The sequence below is a fragment of the Schistocerca americana genome, chromosome 2 (genome assembly GCF_021461395.2).
Source record: "Schistocerca americana isolate TAMUIC-IGC-003095 chromosome 2, iqSchAmer2.1, whole genome shotgun sequence".
NCBI classification, from domain to species: domain Eukaryota; kingdom Metazoa; phylum Arthropoda; class Insecta; order Orthoptera; family Acrididae; genus Schistocerca; species Schistocerca americana.
The window spans coordinates 839,175,648-839,201,339 of record NC_060120.1 but is presented as its reverse complement, the minus strand read 5'-3'; the positions used below and the strand labels follow the sequence as shown (position 1 = coordinate 839,201,339).

The following is a 25,692-nucleotide window of genomic DNA, read 5'->3' as shown; positions in this document are numbered from 1 at the left end:
TAATCGATTTTCTGATATAAGTCGTGGGGTCAGTATTGCCTGACGTGTTCCAACATTCCTACGGAATCTAAACTGATCTTCCCCGAGGTCGGCTTCTACCATTTTATCCAATCGTCTGTTAAGAATTCGTGTTAGTATTTTGTAGCCATGACTTATTAAACTGATAGTTCGGTAATTTTCACATCTGTCAACACCTGTTTTCTTTGGGATTGGAATTATTATATTCTTCTTGAAGTCTGAGGCTTTTCGCCTGTCTCATACATCTTGCTCATCAGATCGTAGAGTTTTGTTAGGCATGGCTCTCCCAAGGCTGTCAGAAGTTCTAATGGAATATTGTCTACTCCCGGGGCCTTGTTTCGACTCAGGTCTTTCAGTGCTCTGTCTAACTCTTCACGCAGTATCATATCTCCCCTTTCATCTTCATCTACATCCTCTTCCATTTCCATAATATTCTCCTCAAGTATATCGTCCATGTATAGACCCTCTATACAGGGTGAGTCACCTAACGTTACCGCTGGATATATTTCGTAAACCACATCAAATACTGACGAACCGATTCCACAGACCGAACGTGAGGAGAGGGGCTAGTGTAATTGTTTAATACAAACCATACAAAAATGCACGGAAGTATGTTTTTTAACACAAACCTACGTTTTTTAAATGGAACCACGTTAGTTTTGTTAGCACATCTGAACATATAAACCAATACGTAATCAGTGCCGTTTGTTGCATTGTAAAATGTTAATTACATCCGGAGATATTGTAACCTAAAGTTGACGCTTGAAACCTCCGACGTTCAGTTGCGTGTTGTAACAAACACTTCATTGCAGGGGCCCAAACAGCTGCAACATACATCGCGTTTCTACAGAATGATCTGCCAACGTTGCTCGAAAATGTCCCACTGGAAACGCGCCGACGTATGTGGTATCAGCATGATGGTGCACCTGCACATTCCGCAATTAACACTAGGTTGACCCTTGACAGGATGTTCGACGGGCGTTTCATAGGACGTGGAGGACGCATAAATTGGCCAGCCCGTTCTCCTGATCTTACACCTCTGGACTTCTTTCTGTGGGGTACGTTAAAGGAGAATGTGTACCGTGATGTGCCTACAACCCCAGAGGATATGAAACAACGTATTGTGGCAGCCTGCGGCGACATTACACCAGATGTACTGCGGCGTGTACGACATTCACTACGCCAGAGATTGCAATTGTGTGCAGCAAATGATGGCCATCACATTGAACATCTATTGGCCTGACATGTCGGGACACACTCTATTCCACTCCGTAATTGAAAACGGAAACTACGTGTGTACGTGTACCTCACCCCTCATGGTAATGTATATGTGCGTCAGTGAAAAAAACCAATAAAAGTGTTAGCATGTGGACGTAATGTGCTGTTCCAGTGTCTTCTGTACCTAAGGTCCATCACCGTTCCATTTGGATCCCTACGTAATTCGGTGCTCTCCGATACACACGATCGAACAGCGGAGGAGTGGTACTCAAGCGTCAACTTTAGGTTACAATATCTCCGGATGTAATTAACATTTTACAATGCAACAAACGGCACTGATTACTTATTTGTTTATACGATCAGATGTGCTAACAAAACTAACGGGGTTCCATTTAAAAAACGTAGGTTTGTGTTAAAAAACATACTTCCGTGGATTTCTTTATGGTTTGTATTAACCAACTACACTATCCCCTCTCCTCACGTTCGGTCTGTGGAATCGATTCGTCAGTATTTGATGTGGTTTACGAAATATATCCAGCGGTAATGTTAAGTGACTCACCCTGTATACTCCTTCCACTTTTCTGCTTTCCCTTCCTTGGTTAGAACTGGGTTTCCACGTGAGCTCTTGATAATCATGCAAGTGGTTCTCTTTGCTCCAAAGGTCTCTTTAATTTTCCTGTAGGCAGTATCTATCTTACCCCTGGTGAGATAAGTCTCTACATCCTTACATTTGTCCTGTAGCCATCCCTGCTTAGCCATTTTACACTTCCTGTCGATCTCATTTTTGAGACGCTTGTAATCCTTTTTGCCTGCTTCATTTACTGCATTTTTATATTTTCTCCTTTCCTCAATTAAATTCAATATCTCTTCTGTTACCCAATGATTTCTATTAGCCCTTGTCTTTTTACCTACTTGATCCTCTGCTGCCTTCACTATTTCGTCTCTCAAAGCTACCCATTCTCCTTCTACTGCATTTCTTTACCCCATTCTTGTCAGTCGTTCCCAAATGCTTTCCCTGAAGCTCTCTACATCTGGTTTAGTCAGTTTATCCAGGTCCAATCTCCTCAAATTCCCACCTTTTTGCAGTTTCTTCAGTTTTAATCCACAGCTCATAACCAATAGATTGTGGTCAGAGACCGCATCCACCCCTGGGAATGTCTTACAATTTAAAATCTGGTTCCTGAATCTCTGTCTTAAAATTACATAATCTATCTGATACCTTCTAGTACCTCTAGGCTTCTTCCATTTATACTACCGCCTTTCATGATTCTTGAACCAAGTGTTAGCTGTGATTAAGTTATGCTCTGTGCAAAATTCTTCCAGGCAGCTTCATCTTTCATTTCTTCCCCCCAATCCATATTCACCTACTACGTTTCCTTCTCTCCCTTTTCCTACTATCGAATTCCAGTCACCCATGACTATCAGATTTTCGCCTCCCTTCACTATCTGAATAATTTCTTTTATCTCATCATACATTTCATCAATCTCTTCGTCATCTGCGGAGCTAGTTGGCATATAAATTTGTATTACTGTGGTAGGTGTGGGCTTCGTATCTATCTTGGCCACAATAATGCGTTCACTATGTTGTTTGTGGTAGCTTCCCCGCACTCCTATTTTCCTATTCATTACACAGCTCTACAAAATAATTTTTTTTTCGTTGCCAGGGAAGTTTGAACGAAAATGGGATATTGTTATGATACTCATTCCGAGTATATTTGTACTTTTTCCAAATTGGCTCTGGTTTTTGAGATATAGGTTATTTGTGGAAATGAGAGTTTCATGTGGATAATATCGACTGCAGGGTCCATATATGGTGTAATGTATTTGCTACCTGTTTTTTAATTAGTGATATTGTACTATCTTCATTAAACAATTGTGCTCAGGGAGTGCATCTGTGTGGTTGAGGATTACATCATGCAAACATCACACTGTCAGCATGTGTTCAGTCCTGTTGTGCAGTGCGTGTGTTGAAGATATTGAGGGTTGTGCAGATTTGAATTCGGTGGTACTCGACATTCATTTGTTGGCCGAGGTAATCCCCGCAACAGCCGATAGGTAGCATTCAGTGTAAACAAGAAAAATGGAGATGGTCGAAAGTCACACACATGTGCAGTGCAGCTTCAAGGAGATAGAACCTTTTCATCGTGACGTATCAAATAAGAGGTGAGTATTCATTTCACACAAAACAATTAATGATGTTTGTTGGATGTGATTGACATGAAAATACAAGAAAGTTCTGCATAATATGTAGTATTTGTGCAATTTTGTTTTAGGAAAACATGAGTTCTTCACGCCGTCTTTGCGTGAACCATCCAGATGAGTTCTGCTACATTTGTGGTGAATACGTTCTTCAAAAGAACAGGAAGAATATCACTCCTTTTGTGAAGGAAGCGTATCTGGCATATTTCGGAATTAAACTTGGAGATCAAGACAAGGCGTGGGCACCCCATAAAGTTTGTAAATGCTGTGTGGAGTGCTTACGGCAGTGGACAAAACGAAAAAGGAAAAGCTTAAACTTCGGAGTGCCTATGGTATGGCGAGAGCAGAAGAACCATACAGATGACTGCTATTTTTGCATTGTTAATGTGAAAGGTTTTAATAGGCTCAAAAAACGAAAGTGGGAATATCCCGATTTGGAGTCAGCAAGAAGACCGGTGGTGCAAAGCAACGATGTTCCTGTACCAACCTTCACAACATTACCCACGCTAACATCATCAGATGACGATGTGCACGGCGAGGAATGTACAAGTAGTGGTTCGGAATACGAAGGACGTGAGACACAACCCCAGCAGTTCGACCAGAAGGAGCTCAGTGACTTGATACGAGAACTCAATCTTTCAAAGCAAGCATCAGAACTCTTAGCATCCAGGCTTAAGGAAAAGAACTGTCTTCATCCAAGTGTTAAAATAACAGCTTACCGTACGAGAGAAGAAAACCTTCTTCCATACTTCAACCAAGAAGAGGTTATAGTGTATTGCAGCAATATACCTGGACTTTTACTTGAATTGGGGCTGCCGGAATATAGACCAGAGGACTGGCGTCTCTTCATAGACAGTTCCACTAGAAGTTTAAAATGTGTTCTCCTACACAATGGCAATCGTTACGCATCTATTCCAATTGCCCACTCAACAAAACTTTGTGAAGCATATGCTAACATCAAGATGGTTCTGCAGAAAATTCAGTATATGCAGCACCAGTGGTTGATTTGTGTTGATTTGAAAATGGTGAACTTCTTGCTTGGACAACAAAGTGGATACACAAAGCACCCATGTTTTATCTGCATGTGGGATAGTAGGGCAAAGCACGAACATTGGAAGCAGAAAACATGGCCTTCAAGGGAACATATGGCTGTTGGTGAAGCAAACATCATTAATGAACCTCTTGTTAGTAGGGACAAGATTGTTCTTCCACCATTACATATTAAGTTAGGACTAATGAAGCAATTCACCAAAGCTTTAGACAGAAATGGTAATTGCTTCACATACATCTGCAATACGTTCCCTGGACTCAGTAGTGAAAAACTTAAGGCAGGAATATTTGATGGTCCTCAAATTCGCAGGCTCATCAACGATACCAATTTTACAAGTGTCATGACTGTCACTGAAGCATCGGCCTCGAACAGTTTTGTCGCTGTTGTAAAATGTTTTTTGGGCAATCATAAAGCTCCCAATTACGAGGAACTGGTCAAAAACATGCTCACTAACTTTCAAAACTTAGGAGCTAACATGAGCATAAAATTGCACTTCCTTCACAGCCACTTGGATCGATTTCCTCGTAATCTAGGTGATTTCAGTGAGGAACAAGGAGAGCGGTTCCATCAAGATATGAAAGGAATAGAGGAAAGATATAAATGAAGATGGGACAGGCATATGATGGCAGATTATTGCTGGAATCTGCAACGTGACTGTTCTGAAGAGACCTATAAAAGGAAAGCGTGCAGGAAGCGGTTCGTCATGGACGGAAAATGATATACTTATAGAGAAACTTTTCAATTATGTTTTATACGTGGACAAATGCCTATCAGGTTTTCATAGAAGCTATTTATAAAGATTATTTTCTTTTTTCATTGTAGTTTGTAGCGCTCGAGTTCAGTATTAGCAATTTTTTCTAATTTTTTGAATAAATCATGCATTATCTCAAAAACTAGAGCCAAACTGCATAAATGGTTGCTATATTCGTCCTCAGCACCACTAACCCATCCTAAAGCCACTCAAATATCCTTGGCAAGAAAATGAGTGTTGACCAGTGTTATTAAACCTACTCCTGCATTACCGATATTTGATTTTGTATTTATAACCCTGTATTCACCTGACCAGAGGTCTTGTTCCTCCTGCCACCGAACTTCACTAATTCCCACTATATCGAACTTTAACTTATCCATTTCCCTTTTTAAGTTTTCTAACCTACCTGCCCAATTAAGGGATCTCACATTCCACACTCCGATCTGTAGAACGCCAGTTTCCTTTCTCCTGATAACAACGTCCTCCTGAGTAGTCACCGCCCAGAGATCCGAATGGGGGACTATTTTACCTCCGGAATATTTTACCCACAATGACGCCATCATCCTTTAACCATACAGTAAAGCTTCATGCTCTCGGGAAAAATTACGGCTGTAGTTGCCCCTTGGTTTCAGCCGTTCGCGGTACCAGCACAGCAAGGCCGTTTTGGTTAGTGTTACAAGACCAAATCAGTCAATCATCCAGACTGTTGCCCCTGCAACTACTGAAAAGGCTGCTGCCCCTCTTCAGGAACCACACATTTGTCTGGCCTCTCAACAGATACCCCTCCGTTGTGGTTGCACCTACTATGGCTATCTGCATCGCTAAGGCCCGCAAGCTTCCCCACCAATGGCAAGGTCCATGGTTCATGCGGGGAATTAATTGGTAGACTTTCTTAATCTGAGCAGATCTGCATTCTTGAAAAGCAGCCAACACTCGCGAAGTCTTCATTATAAAATTTCTGAGCTGAGATGATAATCATTAGCTTTCCCTTAAGTTAGTGGAATCTTGGCTGAATGCTAGAACATAAATAATGTGAATAAGTTATTCAGCCTGTGGCAGTACTGGACGAGGACATCCAACTATGAGGTGCATTCAAGTTATAATTACTCCTGGTATTTTTTTTTCTCAAGACTGGAAAACAAATAAAAACATGGGGTTTATTGTGAAGCGTGGCATAGTTGGCAGCACTGTACAGCACATGGAACTCTAGTGGCAGCGGTGAGTGAGAACTGTTTTGACACTTAAAATGGGAACGTTTTCATTACGAGTACAGCGTGAAATCTTTCGGTTTTGCCATTTGCATGAAGTGACACCGATTGAAATTCATCACCAGTTGAGCCACACATGGATTGATGTTATCCTGACTGTCTTTAGTGTGATGACGATGAAGATGATTAGTTTGGGAGGCGCTCAACTGCGTGTTCTTCAGGGCCCGTACAAAGACCCAATTTTTACGCAGTCCAATTTTTAACTCAATCCAATCTAGCAACAACAATGATGATGATGATGAAATGACGAGCAAATCACAAACATCCAGTCCCCAGGCAGAGAAAATCCCCAATCCGGCCAGGAATCGAACCTGGGGCTTCTTGATCCAGTAACAGCAACACTAGCCACTAGAGTCTTTAGTGTGCGTTGGTGGATGGGGCAGTTTGGATAATGCAGAACTTCATGTGATAACCAACTAGTCTGATAATGTGATTAAGAGAGTGAAGAAAATTTCTTTGAAGGACCATCGAGGGAGTATGGAACACATCACTTCACAAGTTGGTATTTATGTGGATCTGGGCAAACAACCATGAAGAACTTGCGAAGTGTCCTCCTGGTGGCTGCTATGAATGGTGATGGATGACCACAAGAGTGCGTGTGTGGCCTGTTTCCAGACAATATTGACGCGACATAATGGAGTGAATGGGACTTTCTTTTCATTCATTGAGATATGGATGCCTATTGGAATTTGCGCAGCTGAATAAGTATTAAGGAGAAAAAAAGGACATTTTACTGATAACTATATTTGCACATTCAAGAACAAAAAAATTTACAGCGAACATAACAGAATAATTAGCGCACACAAAGAGTGTTAGACAATGCCAAAGAGGTCTATTTTACACAGTGCACTTTGCGCCGGCACACACGAAATATATTGTTCACACAATTCCAACAACGCCGTTTTCCAATACCGAAACGAAACGCCAGTCAGCTCAATGGAAGTGCTCACATTCTCTGGCAACAAAAACATTCGGGTAAGCAACAGTACTAAAAAAATTATCGTGGTCGCGTTCTCGGTCAACGATGGCGTAATCCTTACTCAGCGCATTCCAAAGAGCACTGGGTGATATGTGCATCTTACAAAGACGTTTTGAAGAATAGGAGCCTTCCAGCTTTGCAAGAAAATGGCCAGAAAAGACGACACGTGTGCTCTTTCTGCAAGGCAAGGCACCAGTGCATCTGGCGAACGCGAAGATGCAGTTTCTTCGTAGCAACAACTTTGGAATTATTTCTCACGCTCTCTATTTCGTCTGACCTGGCTCCTAGCGACTTTTGGATGTTTCCAAGGACGAAAGATGCTCGTACAAACACTAGTCGTGCCACTAAAGCATCAGTGATTTTCCAATGGTCAAACCAGACCCCTAAAGAAGCGTTCGCTGTGGGCATGAAATCTTGGGTTGACGTTTTGTTGGGTTGCAGGAAAGTTAAGTCAAGAAGTGACGCAAGTTTCACAGTTTTCGTGTTTTAGTTTGAGAGAAGAAGAATCGGAGGGTTATAACTTGAATGTATCTCATAAGTTAAAAAAGGGGAATTACCATTGAGAGTAGCTGTTAATGAGGCAAATACCAATCAACTGACAACTGCAGCCTGCACTGATTGTCTTAACAGTCTAATGCTGGTAACTGACTAGCGTATCACATGCCAATTTCTCACTACCGTAATACACGGTAGGTTTCGATGTGATGTGATGATTATAACTTTAAGATTTTTCTCTTATTTTTCTGTGTCACCTAGCAAGCTTTTTAAGTGTTGTCTGTACTTGAAGCCTATATGCCCTGCGACTTTGCGATGTAATTTTTTTCTGTACAGCTCTTGGCTTCTCCAGCAGTTGAATATAATTATTCATTTCTTCGTAGTTTTTATTTATTTTCCACTTTTTCAAGTTTTTATTTGGTATTCTGGTTTTACAGTACAGCATGTAGAGATAAATGTATACCCTGTTGTCCGCTATACGTGGCCAGAGTTTATCATCTCATAGCATAGTTTTATTATATTACATTCTTCTCGGCTTTAGTTACATTCATATTCTTGATATAGTGTTTGAAATTTCATTGTGACAAGATAAGTGAAGTTAATGTATACAAGCATCAACAACTGATTCCTGTACGTTTGTACACTTCATGTAATGTGTTTTAGATGTTGTCCAGAAATGTCTATGCTTGGTACTGGAGCACTAAATTTTAAGTAGACATCACTGTATTAACACAACATGAGAACAGTTTATCTCTTCGTGTATCAAATGGGAATGATAATATTCTTATACAAGTATAAGGTCTGTCTTGCTAAAAAGTAGTCAAGATAACGTATGACACACCATAAACGAAAAATTTTGCACTTCAATATTATTTTTTAAGAAAAAATATTTTCATAGAGAAATATGATGACAGCTGCTTATTAATAGCTGATTTTCGTGTAAAATTCTTCTTACTAGACTATGTTTAAAGAAAGTTAACCAACTAGAACAAAATTCCATTTCATGTTTACGATTTCCATTTTTCATTTCCTTAAACCCCTATGTGTTCAGACATTCTTGTAAAAGTTTTTCACACAATTTCCTTCAGTTAATTTTCTCAAGACCATTTAATATGGTACATATCAATATGTCTCACTTCCTCCGTATATGCATATTATGTAAATTTTTCGTTTTTATAACTTTACATCTCATAAAAATATTTTCCACTTACTTTTTTTAGAATATCTTTGTCAAATATCTAAATATCTAATGTTATGATATCCACCTGATAGATAATTTAAATTCCTTTCACATTTTGTATCAATAACCTGCAAATAAAATGTTTAGTATTCATTACTACTTACAACTTTAACGACAGAGACTGAAAAATGGTCCATTTATTTATGTGAAGGTATTGTTCCAAATGTTCCTATTCAAAAGCTCAGCCACCAAATATAAATATAAATGTTGTACAAAAATAGGAAATTAGTCAATTACATTATTTATGTCTGGAGAGAAGATATGGCTCTGTAGTGCAACCTTTTAAAGATTTATCAAACAATTTATGTTTCTTACTATTTTTAACTTTATTGATTAAAAAGTTCAGAACATAATTCCATATGACTGTAAGGAATAATGATTGATTACAAGTAATTCTTAATTCTCATAACATCTCAATGTTACACACACACATATCTCAAAAAGTGTTCTAAATGTAGCATATCGATTTTGGTCAAAAGTATGCCAGAGTGGAAGTGAGTTGTAAAAGAGCCAGCTGCAAACAGGCAAGAGTGTTATGTGTTGCGAAGCAAAATGTGGCTGACAACATTGTCACGTAGAGCCAACTCGGTGCATTATAGCAACAGCTAACGCTGCAATATGCTAGCAGAAGGATGGAAGCCTTTCCTCATTTGCCACCATAGAAGTGTTTAGAGTATATGCCTTAAATCCTAAACGAACATAGACTGGATCATATAAGTACTCAGCCATTCATGTATAAAAATATTCTCGTGTCTGTATCATAGTCTACACCATGAGTTCTTAAATTCTGGAGCGGCATCCTGAAACGGAGTATTGGGTCCGCTGTTCGACCATGGCATAAGGCAGCCTGCCTCAAGTTACGAAAGCAGCATAAAGCTGCCTGCTAATTGGAGGGAGGTCACAGCCACAGATTTGTCAGCTGCGCAGTTGTGCTGTCGTCATGGTCACAGTTGGAGATATTGCTGACAGAGGCATTCGAGTCATTCCAAGCTCACTCCTGCTCTTTGTACTATCAGCAATGCCGGACATCTATTGTTTCACATGAGAGTCAACTGGACACCTCCATCAAACTGTTCCTGATGAACTATGGCCAAGGGCTGGAATAAATAGTTGATCAAGAAAATCTACTGTTGTCCTGAGATCTCATTTCACTCTTCATGTGTGGGAGTCCATGGTTCATCTAACACTGGTGTCAGATCATTGATGTCACCACCTTAGTGTGACTTCTAAACCTTCAACCTAAGGTAGACAGAGACCAAAAATTTTTCATTGTATTTTGGTCACGGAGAAAAGATTTGATGGTGGTGTATTTTGCAAACTAGATTTTGTTTCAAATAGAGAACCAGTGAATTTGTCCATTTATAGATGTAATGGAAGTCACAATTGGTTAGTGCCTGTTAGATATGCACAGTGTAACCTTGATGGCCACACAGCGCAATGTACAGAATCAGCTCCAGTAAAATGTTGTACATGAAATTGTTGAGGGCATAAGGCTAGTCAAAGCCAGGACTCGAGATGGCTCTATGCATTTATTTTACCTGGCAAGATTAGGGCTTTCAGGCCTTCTCTTACACCTAACCAGGCATACTCAGATTCAACAAATTTCAGTTTCTACAGAACATTAAGGACATATAACATGTTATACAGTATTTATGTTAAAGAAAAAATTAGAGATTATAAATGTAGTACAATGATAATTATAACAATCAAAAAATAATTATAACAATCAAGAATAATAATAATAATAATAATAGTGACTATGTATACGAAAGTAAACATATTTTTCTTTTTTGAATGTCAGTCCTATTGCTAGTTGGGAATTTTCTCGTTATATTCTTGCAGCTTGTGAGTTGTTCTCATCAAGCAGAGTCGTAAGACGATAGAATGGGGTGAAAGAGATATAGAAGAGGTAGATAGGTTAGAGGAAGAGAAATAGAGTGGTAAAATTCGAAGCTATGATGGAGAGGAGAAAGAAAGAGATGAGAGGGGCACAACAATGGTGGCTATACCGTCCCTAATATGTAAGTCTTGAGTTCCCTCTTGAATGTTGAGTGGTTCTGGATAAGACGCAGATCACAGGGGAGCGCGTTCCATAGTCTTATGGCTGAGATGGAGAATGACACGGAGAAAGATTTTGTGTTATGTAAAGGTACAGCCAAGATGCTAGACGTATCCGATCTGGTATTGCGGTTGTGGAATGATGATAGGTATTTAATGTGAGAAGATAAGTATTGGGGGCACCAGTGGCTAAGAAATCGATGAAGTAGGCACATCGTGTGCAGATCGCATGCCTTATGTGGGCGTATCCAACCTAGCTGGGAGTATGAAGGACTAATATGATCATACAACCGTATATTGCATACGTATCTAACGCAAGCATTCATCACTAGCTCGAGGCATCTCGAATTTTCACTATTTGTGCCGTGTTGAACTACATCACAGTAGTAAAGATTAGGCAAGACTAGTGTTTGGACTAATTTTTGTTTAACATGGGTTGGAAATACTTTTCTAAATTTTTGAATTGCATGTAGGGAGGAGAGCGATTTCTGGCAAGCTGTGACTGTTTGTTCTTCCCAGTTTAGGTGTTCATCCAAGATTATTCCAAGGTCTTGTACTGTTTTTTGGTATGGTAGTTGGGTACCATTGAGGAGTATTTGAGGGACTGTTTCGCGAAAGTACCGACTGTTTAACTTTGGATGAGATATAAGTATGACCTGGGATTTCTTGGGGTTTAGTTTCAGACCTAGGTTCTGTGCCCATCGAGAAACAGAGCAAAGATCTGCGTTCATACGCGCTACTGCGTCAGCAATGTTCTTGGGGCTTGCACTTATGTACAGTTGGATGTCGTCGGCGTATAGATGGTAGTTGCAGGAGTGAATCACTGAAGAAATATCATTAATGTACAGTGAGACGAGTAATGGACCAAGGACGGAGCCTTGGGGAACTCCAGAGCGCACGGTTTCCATGATGACTTTTCCGACCCACAAATGACTTGTTGACTTCTGTTTGTGAGGTAGCTGTCGAACCAGTGTATTGCGCTGTTTGAGAAATTCAGCTGCTTCATTTTAATCAGTAATACATCAAAGTCAACTGTATCAAAAGCCTTGCTAAAGTCAAGCAGTGTTAGGATGGTAGCTTCACGTCTGTCCATAGCATGCTTAATGTCATCAGTTACTTTGATTAATGCAGTTGCTGTACTATGGTGCTTTCGAAAGCCTGACTGATATTTGTCGTGGATGTTATGAGTTTTGAGGTAATCCGTCAGCTGTTCATGGACGATGTATTCCAGGGCTTTAGATATTGCAGGAAGTATGCTGATCGGCCTGTAGTCACCAGGCGACTTAGGGTTGTCAGTCTTGGGTATAGTTTGAATTAAACTTTCCTTCCACTCAGTGGGATATGTCCTACTGACAAGAGACAGGTTGAAGATGTCTGTGATAACTGGAGTAATAGTGTCTACGACGTTTTTAATCATGCCAATGCTCACTCAATCATTTCCTACTGCCTCGGAAGAGATTCTCATAATTGCCTTGTGTACTGTGCCGGTAGTGACATGTTTTAGGAAAAACTTGTCTCTCGAGAGATTGATGTCTTGGGGCTGGTAATTTGTCGCTTCGTGGCAGTTTGCAGCTGTTGAGAAGAAATCGTTTAATTCTTCTGCAGACGCTTGATAAACAGCGTCAGCTCGTCGCTTCCCTATGCCGAAACTGCGCAGCTTTTTCCACAGTGCAGCAGGTTTTGATATGCCGCATACGACAGAGCGGGCATGTCTGATTTTGGCATTCCTCACGCTTTGCTTGGTTCTATTCCGGAGTTTCCTATAAGCTTCGTACGCCTCGGGAGTTGGGTTACGTTTGAAGGCCCTATGTGCAGCATCACATTTATTCATTAATTGGCGTAATGCAGTGGTGAGCGACGGAGCGGGAGCTCTCTTTACCTTGACAGTGCGTTGAGGAGCATGTTTATCATACAGTGCAATAATTTTGCGACATAATTCCCGAATTTTTCCGTCTAAAGTCGGTTCATTGCTTATATCATGCCAAGGGATGTCTGAGCAATCCTTTTGAAGAGCGTCATGGTTAACATTTTTTAGGTTTCTGTAGGTTACCAGGTGAGATTTTTCTTTGGTAGTATACACTGAGTAATTTAAGAATATCACGCCATGAGCAGAGAGTCCCGGAGCAGATGTCTGATTGGCCCGAATTATTTTATCTGGTCGCTTTGTTACTATTATATCTATGAGTGTATGGCTGTGTGGCGTGTGATGAGTTGGGTCCAGCGGTGTTAAACTCATATCATTGGAGTGGAACAGTCTCCTTAGTTTTTCTGCAGAGGGAGATTTTAACTGTAAGTCGATGTTTGTGTCGCCCATAATGATTATGTGTTCATACAGTGTTACGAGCGAGGACAGGGCAGACTGAAAGGAGGACATAGCACCGACGTTTGGAGGTTTATAGATTACTCCAATTAGCAGTTTCTGATTTGCTGTATTTATTTCGAAAAACAAGAACTCTGCTTCTCCTTCTCCCTTTGCGTCTGATGTGCATAGTATAGTAGGTGTCAGATCAGAGCGAACATAGGCACCCACACCACCCCCGCGTCGTGTTTCACGATCTGCCCTTAGGAGAGAGTAACCAGTGATTCGGATAGCGTCGGAAGAAATGTTTGGTTTCAACCAAGTTTCAGAGACGAGGATAATATGGGACAGCGATTGGCAGAACAGGTCACAGAATTCGTCGAAGTGAGCCATTAGCGTTCGCGTGGGCCACAAAGAGCCCGCCGCCGGAACCGGTCCGTCCCATTGTGGCCGCCTGTAGGACCGAGCGCGCTCCGTTTACCTGCTGGCCGGAAGAGGGACAAAAGCTGGATTTCGCGGGGGAAGACATATTTACAGGTGTGTCCAAGGTCGTGACTGACTCAAGCGTCTGTGGGGTAAAGGTGAAAGACAAGCTGGAGGTATCGGAGCAGGGAGCGAAAAGAAAGATAGAAAATGGCAATAGTGGTTACGAAAAAGATAATAGTAGTAGTAGTGGTAGTGACGAGGATGAAAATAACAGATATAGAAAGGCGGTTTTAAGGAGATTCCTGTTAATGAACGTTAGAATTAAATTAATATATTTTGTTTCCTTGTCTTGTGAATGTTAGTTCTCAAAATGAATGTTGTCAGGGGCAAAGCTTCGACAGAAACAGAGATGCAGGTATGTCAGAGCCGGAAGCACTAAGAATGTTGTTAGAAAAGGTAGCACAACAAACAGTGGATAATACAGAACTGTGTGGGTTGGTAGAACCACAATTATCACTTTGGGGTGTAAATTTGTCAGTCGCAAGTTTAATTGCTCCTTTACTGGTAAGGCAATGAGTCCTTTGCGAGAGTCCTTGGAAATCTGGCTGAAATGGGAGGTTGGTCTGATAAGGACTTATTGAGTGCTGAAAAACTGAGACTAAGTGTGGAAAGTAAAACTTATCTACTGTATATAGAAGGTCTTAAGGGAGCCACAATATTCGAAGAATTTAAAGAATTGTTAATGCACAGATACACTATATATTGCCAGACACTATAGGCAACAGTTAGGGGTAGTAGCTGTTGGTTAATGCACAGATACACTATATACTGCCAGACACTATAGGGAACAGTTAGGGGTAGTAGCTGTTGCAGCCACACGATAGGATAAGGAAAATTAATGGAAGTGCATATGACTTAGGACAGAATGCTACGGTCAATGCTGCGTACAGAGCACTCGGGTTGATGCTTTTTAAGAGGGTTCCATGTGGAAACGTCAAGGCGTGTACAGACAGGAGGTCCGAAGGACCTGCGCACAGCAGTGTAGTTAGTTATAGAGTGCGAGGAGATATATTTGATGACTGGAATGCAAGTCCAGCAGTTTCCGTAGGTAATATAAAAATTTTCAGGTGTGGATGAATGGTACATGTAAGGAGGTAGTGTCTCGAGCCTCAGGGCGATGTCAATAAAGTAAGAGGAAGTAACAGTTTTAGAAGTAGAGGACTGGGAAGAATAAGGTATTAAACGCCAATGGGACCCCAGACCCTCTTCTAGTGATTCCCAGTAAGATTGGATGCTACAAAAACTTATGTAGAGGTGGACTGTGCTATAAGAGGAATAGTAGCAAAAAAGGGATGCCGGATGTTATTGCACACAGGGGTGCATGTGTTTGTTGCCAGTAGTGAACTGGTGAAATGCAAGCAATGGTACAGAGTGTAATGGAGCAGGTGGGCAAGACGTCACACCTTTAGGATCGGTGGACATAGACTTTTGCCTGAAGAGATTGTGTCACACGTGAGTGAGGGTCACGACATGAATCTACATCTACATCTACTACATCTACATCTATACTCCGCGAGCCACCTTACGGTGTGTGGCGGAGGGTACTTATTGTACCACTATCTGATCCCCCCTTCCCTGTTCCATTCACGAATTGTGCGTGGGAAGAACGACTGCTTGTAAGTCTCCGTATTTGCTCTAATTTCTCGGATCTTTTCGTTGTGATCATTACGCGAGATATATGTGGGCGGTAGTAATATGTTGCCCATCTCTTCCCGGAATGTGCTCTCTCGTAATTTCGATAATAAACCTCTCCGTATTGCGTAACGCCTTTCTTGAAGTGTCCGCCACTGGAGCTTGTTCAGCATCTCCGTAACGCTCTCGCGCTGACTAAATGTCCCCATGACGAATCGCGCTGCTTTTCGCTGGATCATGTCTATCTCTTCTATTAATCCAACCTGGTAAGGGTCCCATACTGATGAGCAATACTCAAGAATCGGACGAACAAGCGTTTTGTAAGCTACTTCTTTCGTCGATGAGTCACATTTTCTTAGAATTCTTCCTATGAATCTCAACCTGGCGCCTGCTTTTCCCACTATTTGTTTTATGTGATCATTCCACTTCAGATCGCTCCGGATAGTAACTCCTAAGTATTTTACGGTCGTTACCGCTTCCAATGATTTACCACCTATGGCATAATCGTACTGGAATGGATTTCTGCCCCTATGTATGCGCATTATATTACATTTATCTACGTTTAGGGAAAGCTGCCAGCTGTCGCACCATGCATTAATCCTCTGCAGGTCCTCCTGGAGTACGTACGAGTCTTCTGATGTTGCTACTTTCTTGTAGACAACCGTGTCATCTGCAAATAGCCTCACGGAGCTACCGATGTTGTCAACTAAGTCATTTATGTATATTGTAAACAATAAAGGTCCTATCACGCTTCCCTGCGGTACTCCCGAAATTACCTCTACATCTGCAGATTTTGAACCGTTAAGAATGACATGTTGTGTTCTTTCTTCTAGGAAATCCTGAATCCAATCACAAACCTGGTCCGATATTCCGTAAGCTCGTATTTTTTTCACTAAACGTAAGTGCGGAACCGTATCAAATGCCTTCCTGAAGTCCAGGAATACGGCATCAATCTGCTCGCCAGTGTCTACGGCACTGTGAATTTCTTGGGCAAATAGGGCGAGCTGAGTTTCACATGATCTCTGTTTGCGGAATCCATGTTGGTTATGATGAAGGAGATTTGTATTATCTAAGAACGTCATAATACGAGAACACAAAACATGTTCCATTATTCTACAACAGATTGACGTAAGCGAAATAGGCCTATAATTATTCGCATCTGATTTATGACCCTTCTTGAAAATGGGAACGACCTGCGCTTTCTTCCAGTCGCTAGGTACTTTACGTTCTTCCAGCGATCTACGATAAATTGCTGATAGAAAGGGGGCAAGTTCTTTAGCATAATCACTGTAGAATCTTAAGGGTATCTCGTCTGGTCCGGATGCTTTTCCGCTACTAAGTGATAGCAGTTGTTTTTCAATTCCGATATCGTTTATTTCAATATTTTCCATGTTGGCGTCCGTGCGACGGCTGAAGTCAGGGACCGTGTTACGATTTTCCGCAGTGAAACAGTTTCGGAACACTGAATTCAGTATTTCTGCCTTTCTTCGGTCGTCCTCTGTTTCGGTGCCATCGTGGTCAACGAGTGACTGAATAGGGGATTTAGATCCGCTTACCGATTTTACATATGACCAAAACTTTTTAGGGTTCTTGTTTAGATTGTTTGCCAATGTTTTATGTTCGAATTCGTTGAATGCTTCTCTCATTGCTCTCTTTACGCTCTTTTTCGCTTCGTTCAGCTTTTCCTTATCAGCTATGATTCGACTACTCTTAAACCTATGATGAAGCTTTCTTTGTTTCCGTAGTACCTTTCGTACATGATTGTTATACCACGGTGGATCTTTCCCCTCGCTTTGGACCTTAGTCGGTACGAACTTATCTAAGGCGTACTGGACGATGTTCCTGAATTTTTTCCATTTTTGTTCCACATCCTCTTCCTCAGAAATGAACGTTTGATGGTGGTCACTCAGATATTCTGCGATTTGTTCCCTATCACTCTTGTTAAGCAAATATATTTTCCTTCCTTTCTTGGCATTTCTTATTACACTTGTAGTCATTGATGCAACCACTGACGTATGATCACTGATACCCTCTTCTACATTCACGGAGTCGAAAAGTTCCGGTCTATTTGTTGCTATGAGGTCTAAAACGTTAGCTTCACGAGTTGGTTCTCTAACTATCTGCTCGAAGTAATTCTCGGACAAGGCAGTCAGGATAATATCACAAGAGTCTCTGTCCCTGGCTCCAGTTCTGATTGTGTGACTATCCCATTCTATACCTGGTAGATTGAAGTCTCCCCCTATTACAATAGTATGATCACGAAACTTCTTCACGACGTTCTGCAGGTTCTCTCTGAGGCGCTTAACTACTACGGTTGCTGATGCAGGTGGTCTATAGAAGCATCCGACTATCATATCTGACCCACCTTTGATACTTAACTTAACCCAGATTATTTCACATTCGCATTCGCTAATAACTTCACTGGATATTATTGAATTCTTTACTGCTATAAATACTCCTCCACCATTGGCGTTTATCCTATCCTTGCGGTATATATTCCATTCTGTGTCTAGGATTTCGTTACTGTTCACTTCCGGTTTTAACCAACTTTCCGTTCCTAATACTATATGCGCACTATTTCCTTCAATAAGAGATACTAATTCAGGAACCTTGCCCTGGATACTCCTGCAGTTTACCAATATTACGTTAACTTTTCCTGTTTTTGGTCTCTGAGGACGGACGTTCTTTATCAACGATGATAATGTCCTCTCTGGTAAGCCGTCAGGTATTTTATCGTTTCGCCCAAGGGGGGGTCCCTCTAACCTAAAAAACCCCCGTGTGCACGCCACACGTACTCTGCTACCCTAGTAGCTGCTTCCGGTGTGTAGTGCACGCCTGACCTGTCTAGGGGGGCCCTACAGTTCTCCACCCAATAACGGAGGTCGATGAATTTGCAACCATTATAGTCGCAGAGTCGTCTGAGCCTCTGGTTTAGACCCTCCACACGGCTCCAAACCAGAGGACCGCGATCGACTCTGGGCACTATGCTGCAGATATTAAGCTCAGCTTGCACTCCGCGTGCGATGCTGGTTGTCTTCACCAAATCAGCCAGCCGCCGGAAGGAACCAAGGATGGCCTCAGAACCCAAGCGGCAGGCGTCATTCGTTCCGACATGTGCTACTATCTGCAGCCGGTCACACCCAGTGCGTTCAATAGCTGCCGGAAGGGCCTCCTCCACATTACGGACGAGACCCCCCGGCAAGCACACCGAGTGCACACTGGCATTCTTCCCCGACCTACCCGCTATTTTCCTAAGGGGCTCCATAACCCGCCTAACGTTGGAGCTCCCTATAACTAATAGGCCCGCCCTCTGTGACTGTCGGGACCTTGCCGGAGAATCGGCCACTGGCCCAACAGGCGAGGCATCCTGTGGTGGCTCGGAAACGATGTCATCACCACTAGTATCAGATTTCTTATGTCAGCATTGTGCCTTAATCGATTTTCGGCAACATAGGGTGAAACTTGATAAAAAATATGTTAGGTGAAGCCATTGCATGTGTAGCGATGTAGGGAGTCTGTTGCGAAAGACGAGTCAATTAAACTGCAAACGGTCACATGAAGAATTTATTCACACGACTGTGTACTTAAGGGTACTGGGAAATCACTTTGGATCAATGTTGAGTCTAGCTTTCCGGGAGGAGACATCTAAATGCGAAGACAATAATGGACACCTACCATCTGTCAAACATCACAGGAACCTTGGATCATTTAGGGAATCCAAATGTTTTCAGCAATAGATTTGAAGACTGGTTATCACCAGATAGAGGTTGCATCACACTATCGACACAAAAGAGCGTTTTCCGAGACCATTCGGATTTAAAAATGCAACTGCAACGTTTCAGAGATTGTTGGATGGAGTACTCAAAGGTTTAAAATCACGGCAATGCTCAGTGCATTTGGGTGACACAGTCATGTATGGGAGTAATATGGAACAGCATAAGCAACGATTGAGGGAGGTACTCCTATGGTTACAAGCAGCGAAGTTAACACTGAGTATAGAAAATTCTAAATTTGTCGTGGAAGAGGTGGTACACCTGGGCCATATCATACGTTAGGGTGAGGTTAAGACAGACCGAAGATTAATTAAAGCTGTATGTGAAATTCATGTCCCAGAATCTGTAAAAAAGTTGCAATCTTTCTTAGGAATTGCGAACTATTACCACCGGTTAGTAAAAGGGTTTGCAAATATTGCCAGACATTTGACATAATTGTTAAAAAAAAAGGTTCTAAATTTGGCGCGGTGGGCTTAAGACTAAGTGAATTTGATTTCGAAGTCACACAAAAACCTGGGAAGAAGCACGGTAATGCAGATAGCATAAGGAATGGGAAATGGCATAGGGAGAGGATGACTAATGTAAACAGTATTTTAAGTAGTCACAGTTGTCTATGTAGGACGAGCTGCTATTCAGAGAAACCAAGTTGGGACTGTTGATAGTGGTACCATTGAAGCCAAGGAATAGAGGATCACATATTAGCGGGTCATGGAGGTTGCAGACCTACCAGCAGAAGAATAGCAAAAAGGTATTGGTGGAGGAATGGGCAGACGGACGTACGGCAGTACGTTCAGAACTGCATAGAGTGCGCACAGAGAGCGGATCTGTGCCGACCAAGAGTTCCACTGCACAGGTTACCTGAAGCATTTGCACCATTCGAATTTCTGGGAACTGATGTTTTAGGTACATTCAGTAAAACACTTGCAGGAAATAAGTACGTACTCATAAACAAAGAACATTTTTAAAGATACCTAGAAATCGTCGCGATACCAATCCAACAGGCAGCAGCAGTCGCACAAGCACTTGTGAATAATTGGGTACTGAACCTTGCACTGCCTGAAACAATAGGAACAGACCAGGGAACGAACTTCATGCCAGCTCTGTTCAAGGAATTTTGTAAGTTATTGAATGTGAAGAAGTTAAATGCTTCAATTGGCTCTGAGCACTATGGGCTTAACATCTATGGTCATCAGTCCCCTAGAACTTAGAACTACTTAAACCTAACTAACCTAAGGACATCACACAGTCATCACGAGTCAGAGAAAATCCCTGACCCAGCCGGGAAGAAGCTAAGGGCGAGTCCTTTTCATCTACAGCAAACGGAAGAATTGAAAGGGTGTATAGGACAATCGGGAATACGTTTGGATACTACGGTGACTCACATCACACAAATTGGGATACCTATATAAAGTACATCTTCTCCACTTACAACTCAAGGCAGCATGGGAATACAGGACTATCGCCATATGGAGTAGTATATGGTCGTAAAACGCCGTCACTGTTCGACATATTGAAAACGAAGAAAGGGAAGACTGAAGAGTCTGTTAAGGAATTTTCAGAGTGATTAGGAAAATTTGGAACAGTGTACAGAGGGAAAATACACGAGCTCTGAAGAAACAGGAAGAAGCATTGCGCCATACGGCAAGAATGACACAGGATAAGTTTGGTCAGTGTGTGACGCTATCAACTTTGACTACGCCGAAGGGAACGACAAAGAAGTTTTTTTGCAAAGTATCAGGGGTCATAACAAATGGTAGAGACTATGTCACCCACCAAATGTCAAGCTGCAGTTGCCGATGAGAACGACAGTTGTACATGTAGGGCGGTTGAAACCTTTTCAAGGGAGTCCGAAAGATTTCCTGGGAAAGGAGATGCGGTTCAGAAAAGGAGAATGAGGAGAAAGATATAGGAAGATAAACAAGAAGTTGTGAATGACTCGGAAGATAAACATGTGGTTGTGAATCAATCTGAAAGATAAACAAGAGGTTGTGAATGAAACGGTAAATCCCGTATGGATTATGGCCCTGGAGGGGTCATTTAATATTTTTTAGGTTAGGTGTAGTGTAATTAGTAAAAGCAGCTGTGGAGCAGCAATGATTTTAATGGGGAGGAAGGAAATAGGCGTTCCTGCCTGTAGGTGAGGTGCATAGAACGCGGTTCACAGCAGGACTACTGATCTTCGTTGGGGTGGAAGCGTTACGGAACCAGCACATCGAAGGCGAAGAGTTGTCCGCCGAGCAGGAAGACGTAGTGATCACCAGGTAGTATTCAACGCATGGGAGATGCATAGCGAGGTGAGAAGATTGGATGAAGCGTTCGGCAAATTTAATCAGAGAACGGAAAGGCACTGGATACTCAAAAGAAGTGCCAGGGTATGTGAGAGAGTACATAGTGCGTAGGAGAAATTAAAGAGTTAGATGACCCAGATACTGGTGGTTATTGCACACATGCAAAGAAAGAGGACTTGGATCGACGCTGGAGATCGCCTTATGAAAACAATACTTGCCACTGTTGATGAAGAAAACATTCAAACGGTAAACGACACCGTAGGAGGGGTTAATCAGTAGAGAAAAGGGAAAAGAGCCGTGAGTGATTGGCACACTATGCAAGTACGCATATTAAAAGTTTAGAGAAGGCCATATTGACTAACACACGACTACTACGACAACTGGCTGGAGAAGTAATGTGGTACACTAGAGCTGCAGAAGAGGCAGTTAATCAGAATGTCAGGGAACTACAAACCGAAGTAGAACTCTTAGATAGGGAAGTAGTAATGACAAAATGGTTCCAGTGCGTAGAAGTTAATGTTTGGGAAGCACGAGGGAAGTAACAGAATTACAGGAGGCTATGCAGCAGGGTGCAAGAGGTCAACTGGAGATAAACCTATTGTCGCCTGAGCAGTAGTTAGAAGGTCTGAGGAAAGTACAGAGGGAACTACCGCCGGAGCGGGGGTTGGTTTTAAAACCTGAGCACAATAACTTATCTTTCGTTTTCTATACCAGTAGCAGGAAAACAAGGACGTCACGAGTGCCACACAGTTCATACGCATCCTGTCAAGTGGGGGATATTGAAGAATCTTGTAAGAGTGAAAACGCGACGACTATTATTAATTAAAAAAGACGAGGAAAGATGTGTAGAAATGGAAGAAGCAAAGTTTCAAAATTCCACCGCGGGGAAATCACTGTCTGTGCGAATATGGTAATAAGAGAGGGGCAGGATTCCTGCGTAGTGAAATTGCTAATAGGACGAAGGCAGATGAGAGAACGCAACAAAGAAGTGATCGAGCTGGGATTGTACTTTCAGCAGGTAGATGCACAATGGTTGTACTCTACCTTTGACAAGACGGTAGTAGTGGCTAGTTGTTTCGAGCAGGGGAAGCTAGCGCCAGCAAACAGGCATGAATTAAACGGGAGTGGTTTGTTATCAAATGGAACAGCGTGTGAGATAGTGGGGCTGCTAACAGCAGTATTCGAGTGACGCCACACTTGGCTCCACTTCTTTCGCTGTCAGCAGTGCCGGACGTGCAAGATTTCACAAGAGAGGCAGCTGGACACCGTCACCAAGCTGTTCCTGATGCACTGTAGCCAGGGGCCGGAATATACAAGTTAAGTGAACAAATCTACTGTCGCCCTGACGTCTCATTTCACTCTCCGTGGGTGCCAATCCATGGGTCATCTAACATAAATGTGAATTCATCTCTTTGCTTATCTACTATTTTGTTTATTTGTTCCTATGCACACATAATCCAATAGAACTGATTCCTTTCATGCACAATTTTTAAGAAAATGCATAAGAGATGACCTGTACCTCTCATGAGAAATATTCCTGCGACGTGTAAGATATCACTGTACGTCTGGTTGTAGCCGCCATGACATCCCAAACCTCTGTTGTATCTTCTTTGAATTCTGAGGACAGCCCAGATGATGGCTATGACGGTGATGGTGCACAGCCAGAGACGTCTGTCAAAGGGCCGTAAAAAGTTATCCCATGTTAACTCCTCCTCCTTCGGCTCCTCAAGGAATAGGATCAGCCTACAACCACAACATAAGAATCATAATATCAGTTCTTGTAAACTACAGAATGAAAATTTATTTCTGAGATAAAAAGAGAAATTCATTTGCTTTCAGATTATTCATCTTGTTGTTGTTGTTGTTGTGATCGTCTCCAGGCTGAAGACTGGTTAGATGGAGCTCTCTATGTTGTATCCTGTGCTAGCTTCTACATCTTTGAAAATCTACTACATACTACATCCTTGTGGAACTGCTTACTGTATTCATCTCTTGGTCTCCCATTACGATTTTTACCGCGCACGCTTCCCTCCAGTACTAAATTGTTGATCTGTAGGTATCTCATAATTTGTGTTTATCAACCGATCCCTTCTTTAGCCAGGTTGTGTCACAGTTTTCTTTTCTCCCCGGTTTTGGTCAATACCTCCTCATTAGTTACGTGATCTACCCTTTTAATCTTCAGTATTATTTTGCAGCACCACATTTCAAAAGCTTCTATTCTCTTCTTATCTAAATGCTCATCGTCTATGTTTCACTTCTATGTATGGCTATACTCCAGACAAATACCTTCAGAAAAGACTTCTCAACACTTATGTCCATATTAGATGTTAACAAATTTCTCTCCTTCACGAACACTTTTCTTGCCATTGCAAGTCTAAACTTAATACCCTCTCTGCTTCCGCTATCATCAGTTATTTGGTCCCCAAATAGCAAAACTCATCTACTACTTTAAGTGTCTCATTTCCTAACCTAATTCCCTCAGCATCACCTGATGAAATTCTGCTACACTCCGTTATCATTGTTTTGCTTTTGTTGATGTTCATCTTACGTCCTCCTTTCAAGACGCTGTCCACTCCGTTCAACTGCTCTCCCAAGTTTTTTGCTGTCACCGAGAGACTTATAATGTCATCTCCAGACTTCAAAGCTTTTATTTCTTCTCCCTGGACTTTAATCCCTACTTCTAATTTTTCTCGGTTTCCTTTACTGCTTGCTCAATTTACAGATTGAATAACGTCGGAGATAGGCTACAATCCTGTCTCACAGCCATCTCAACCACTGCTTCCCTTTCATGACCCTTGGCTTTTATTACTGCCGTCTGGTTTCTATACAAGTTCTTAAGAGTCTTTCACTCCCTACATTTTACCCCTGATACCTTCAGAATTTGAAAGAGAGTATTCCAGTCAACATTATCAAAACCTTTCTCTAAGTATACAAATGCTATAAGTACTGCTTCGCGTGTTCCTTCATTTGCAACCGAAACTTATTAAACTCATACTTAGGTAACATTCACACCGGTCAGCGCCTGCTTTCTGTGGAACTGGAATTATTACATTCTTCTTGAAGTCTTAGGGTATTTCGCCCATCTCATACGTCTTTCTCGCCAGATGGAAGAGTTTATTCAGGGCTGGCGCTCTCAAGGCTGTCAGTACTATCAGTACTTCAGATGGAATGTCATCTACTCCTGCGGCCTTTTTTCGACTTAGCTCTTTCAGTGCTATGTCAAATCCTTGTCACAGTATCATATTTATCACCTTATCTTCATCTATGTCCTCTTGCATTTCTATAACATTGCCTTCAAATTCATCTCCCTTATATAGTCCCTGCACATACTCCTTCCATGTTTGCTTAGGACTGGTTTTCCATCTAAGCTCCTGATATTCACACAGCTCCTTCTCTTTTCTCCAAAAGTCCCTTTAATTTTCCTGTGGCGGTATTTGTCTTTCTCCTAGTGAAGTATCCTTCTAAATCCTTACATTTTTTGTTTATCTATTCCTGCTTAGCCATTTTGCACTTCTTCTCAATCTCATTTTTTGGTTGAATTTTTATATTTTCTCATTTCATCGATTAAATTCAATATCTCCAGCGTTATCCAAGGATTTCATCTAGGCTTTGTCTTTTTACCTATTTGATCCTGTGCTTCCTTCACTGTTTGATGTCTTAAAGCTTCCCATTCGTCTTCTACTGTATTTCTTTCCCCGTTCTAGTCAACCGTTGCCTAATGATACTTCTGAAACTCTCAAGAACCTTTGGTTCTTACAACTTTCCAGGTCCCATCTCCTTCATTTCCTGTCTTTTTGAAATTTCTTCATTTTTAATCTACAGTTCATAACCAATAAACTGTGGTCAGAGTCCACATCCGTCCCTGGAAGTGTCTTACGATTTAAAATATGGTTCCATAGTCTCTGTCTTACCATTATATAATCAATCTGAAATCTTC

General features: G+C 41.7%; 1 protein-coding gene across 1 annotated transcript in view; it reads right to left on the bottom strand.

Annotated features, from left to right (window-relative positions):
* The window catches only part of LOC124594471 (glutamate receptor 2-like), a 94,995-nt gene that overhangs the window by 37,877 nt on the left and 31,426 nt on the right, over positions 1–25,692 (bottom strand). The window contains exon 5 of the mRNA XM_047132847.1: positions 23,275–23,498. Coding sequence (XP_046988803.1) covers positions 23,275–23,498 — 224 coding nt within the window. The remainder of the gene's footprint in view (positions 1–23,274; positions 23,499–25,692) is intronic.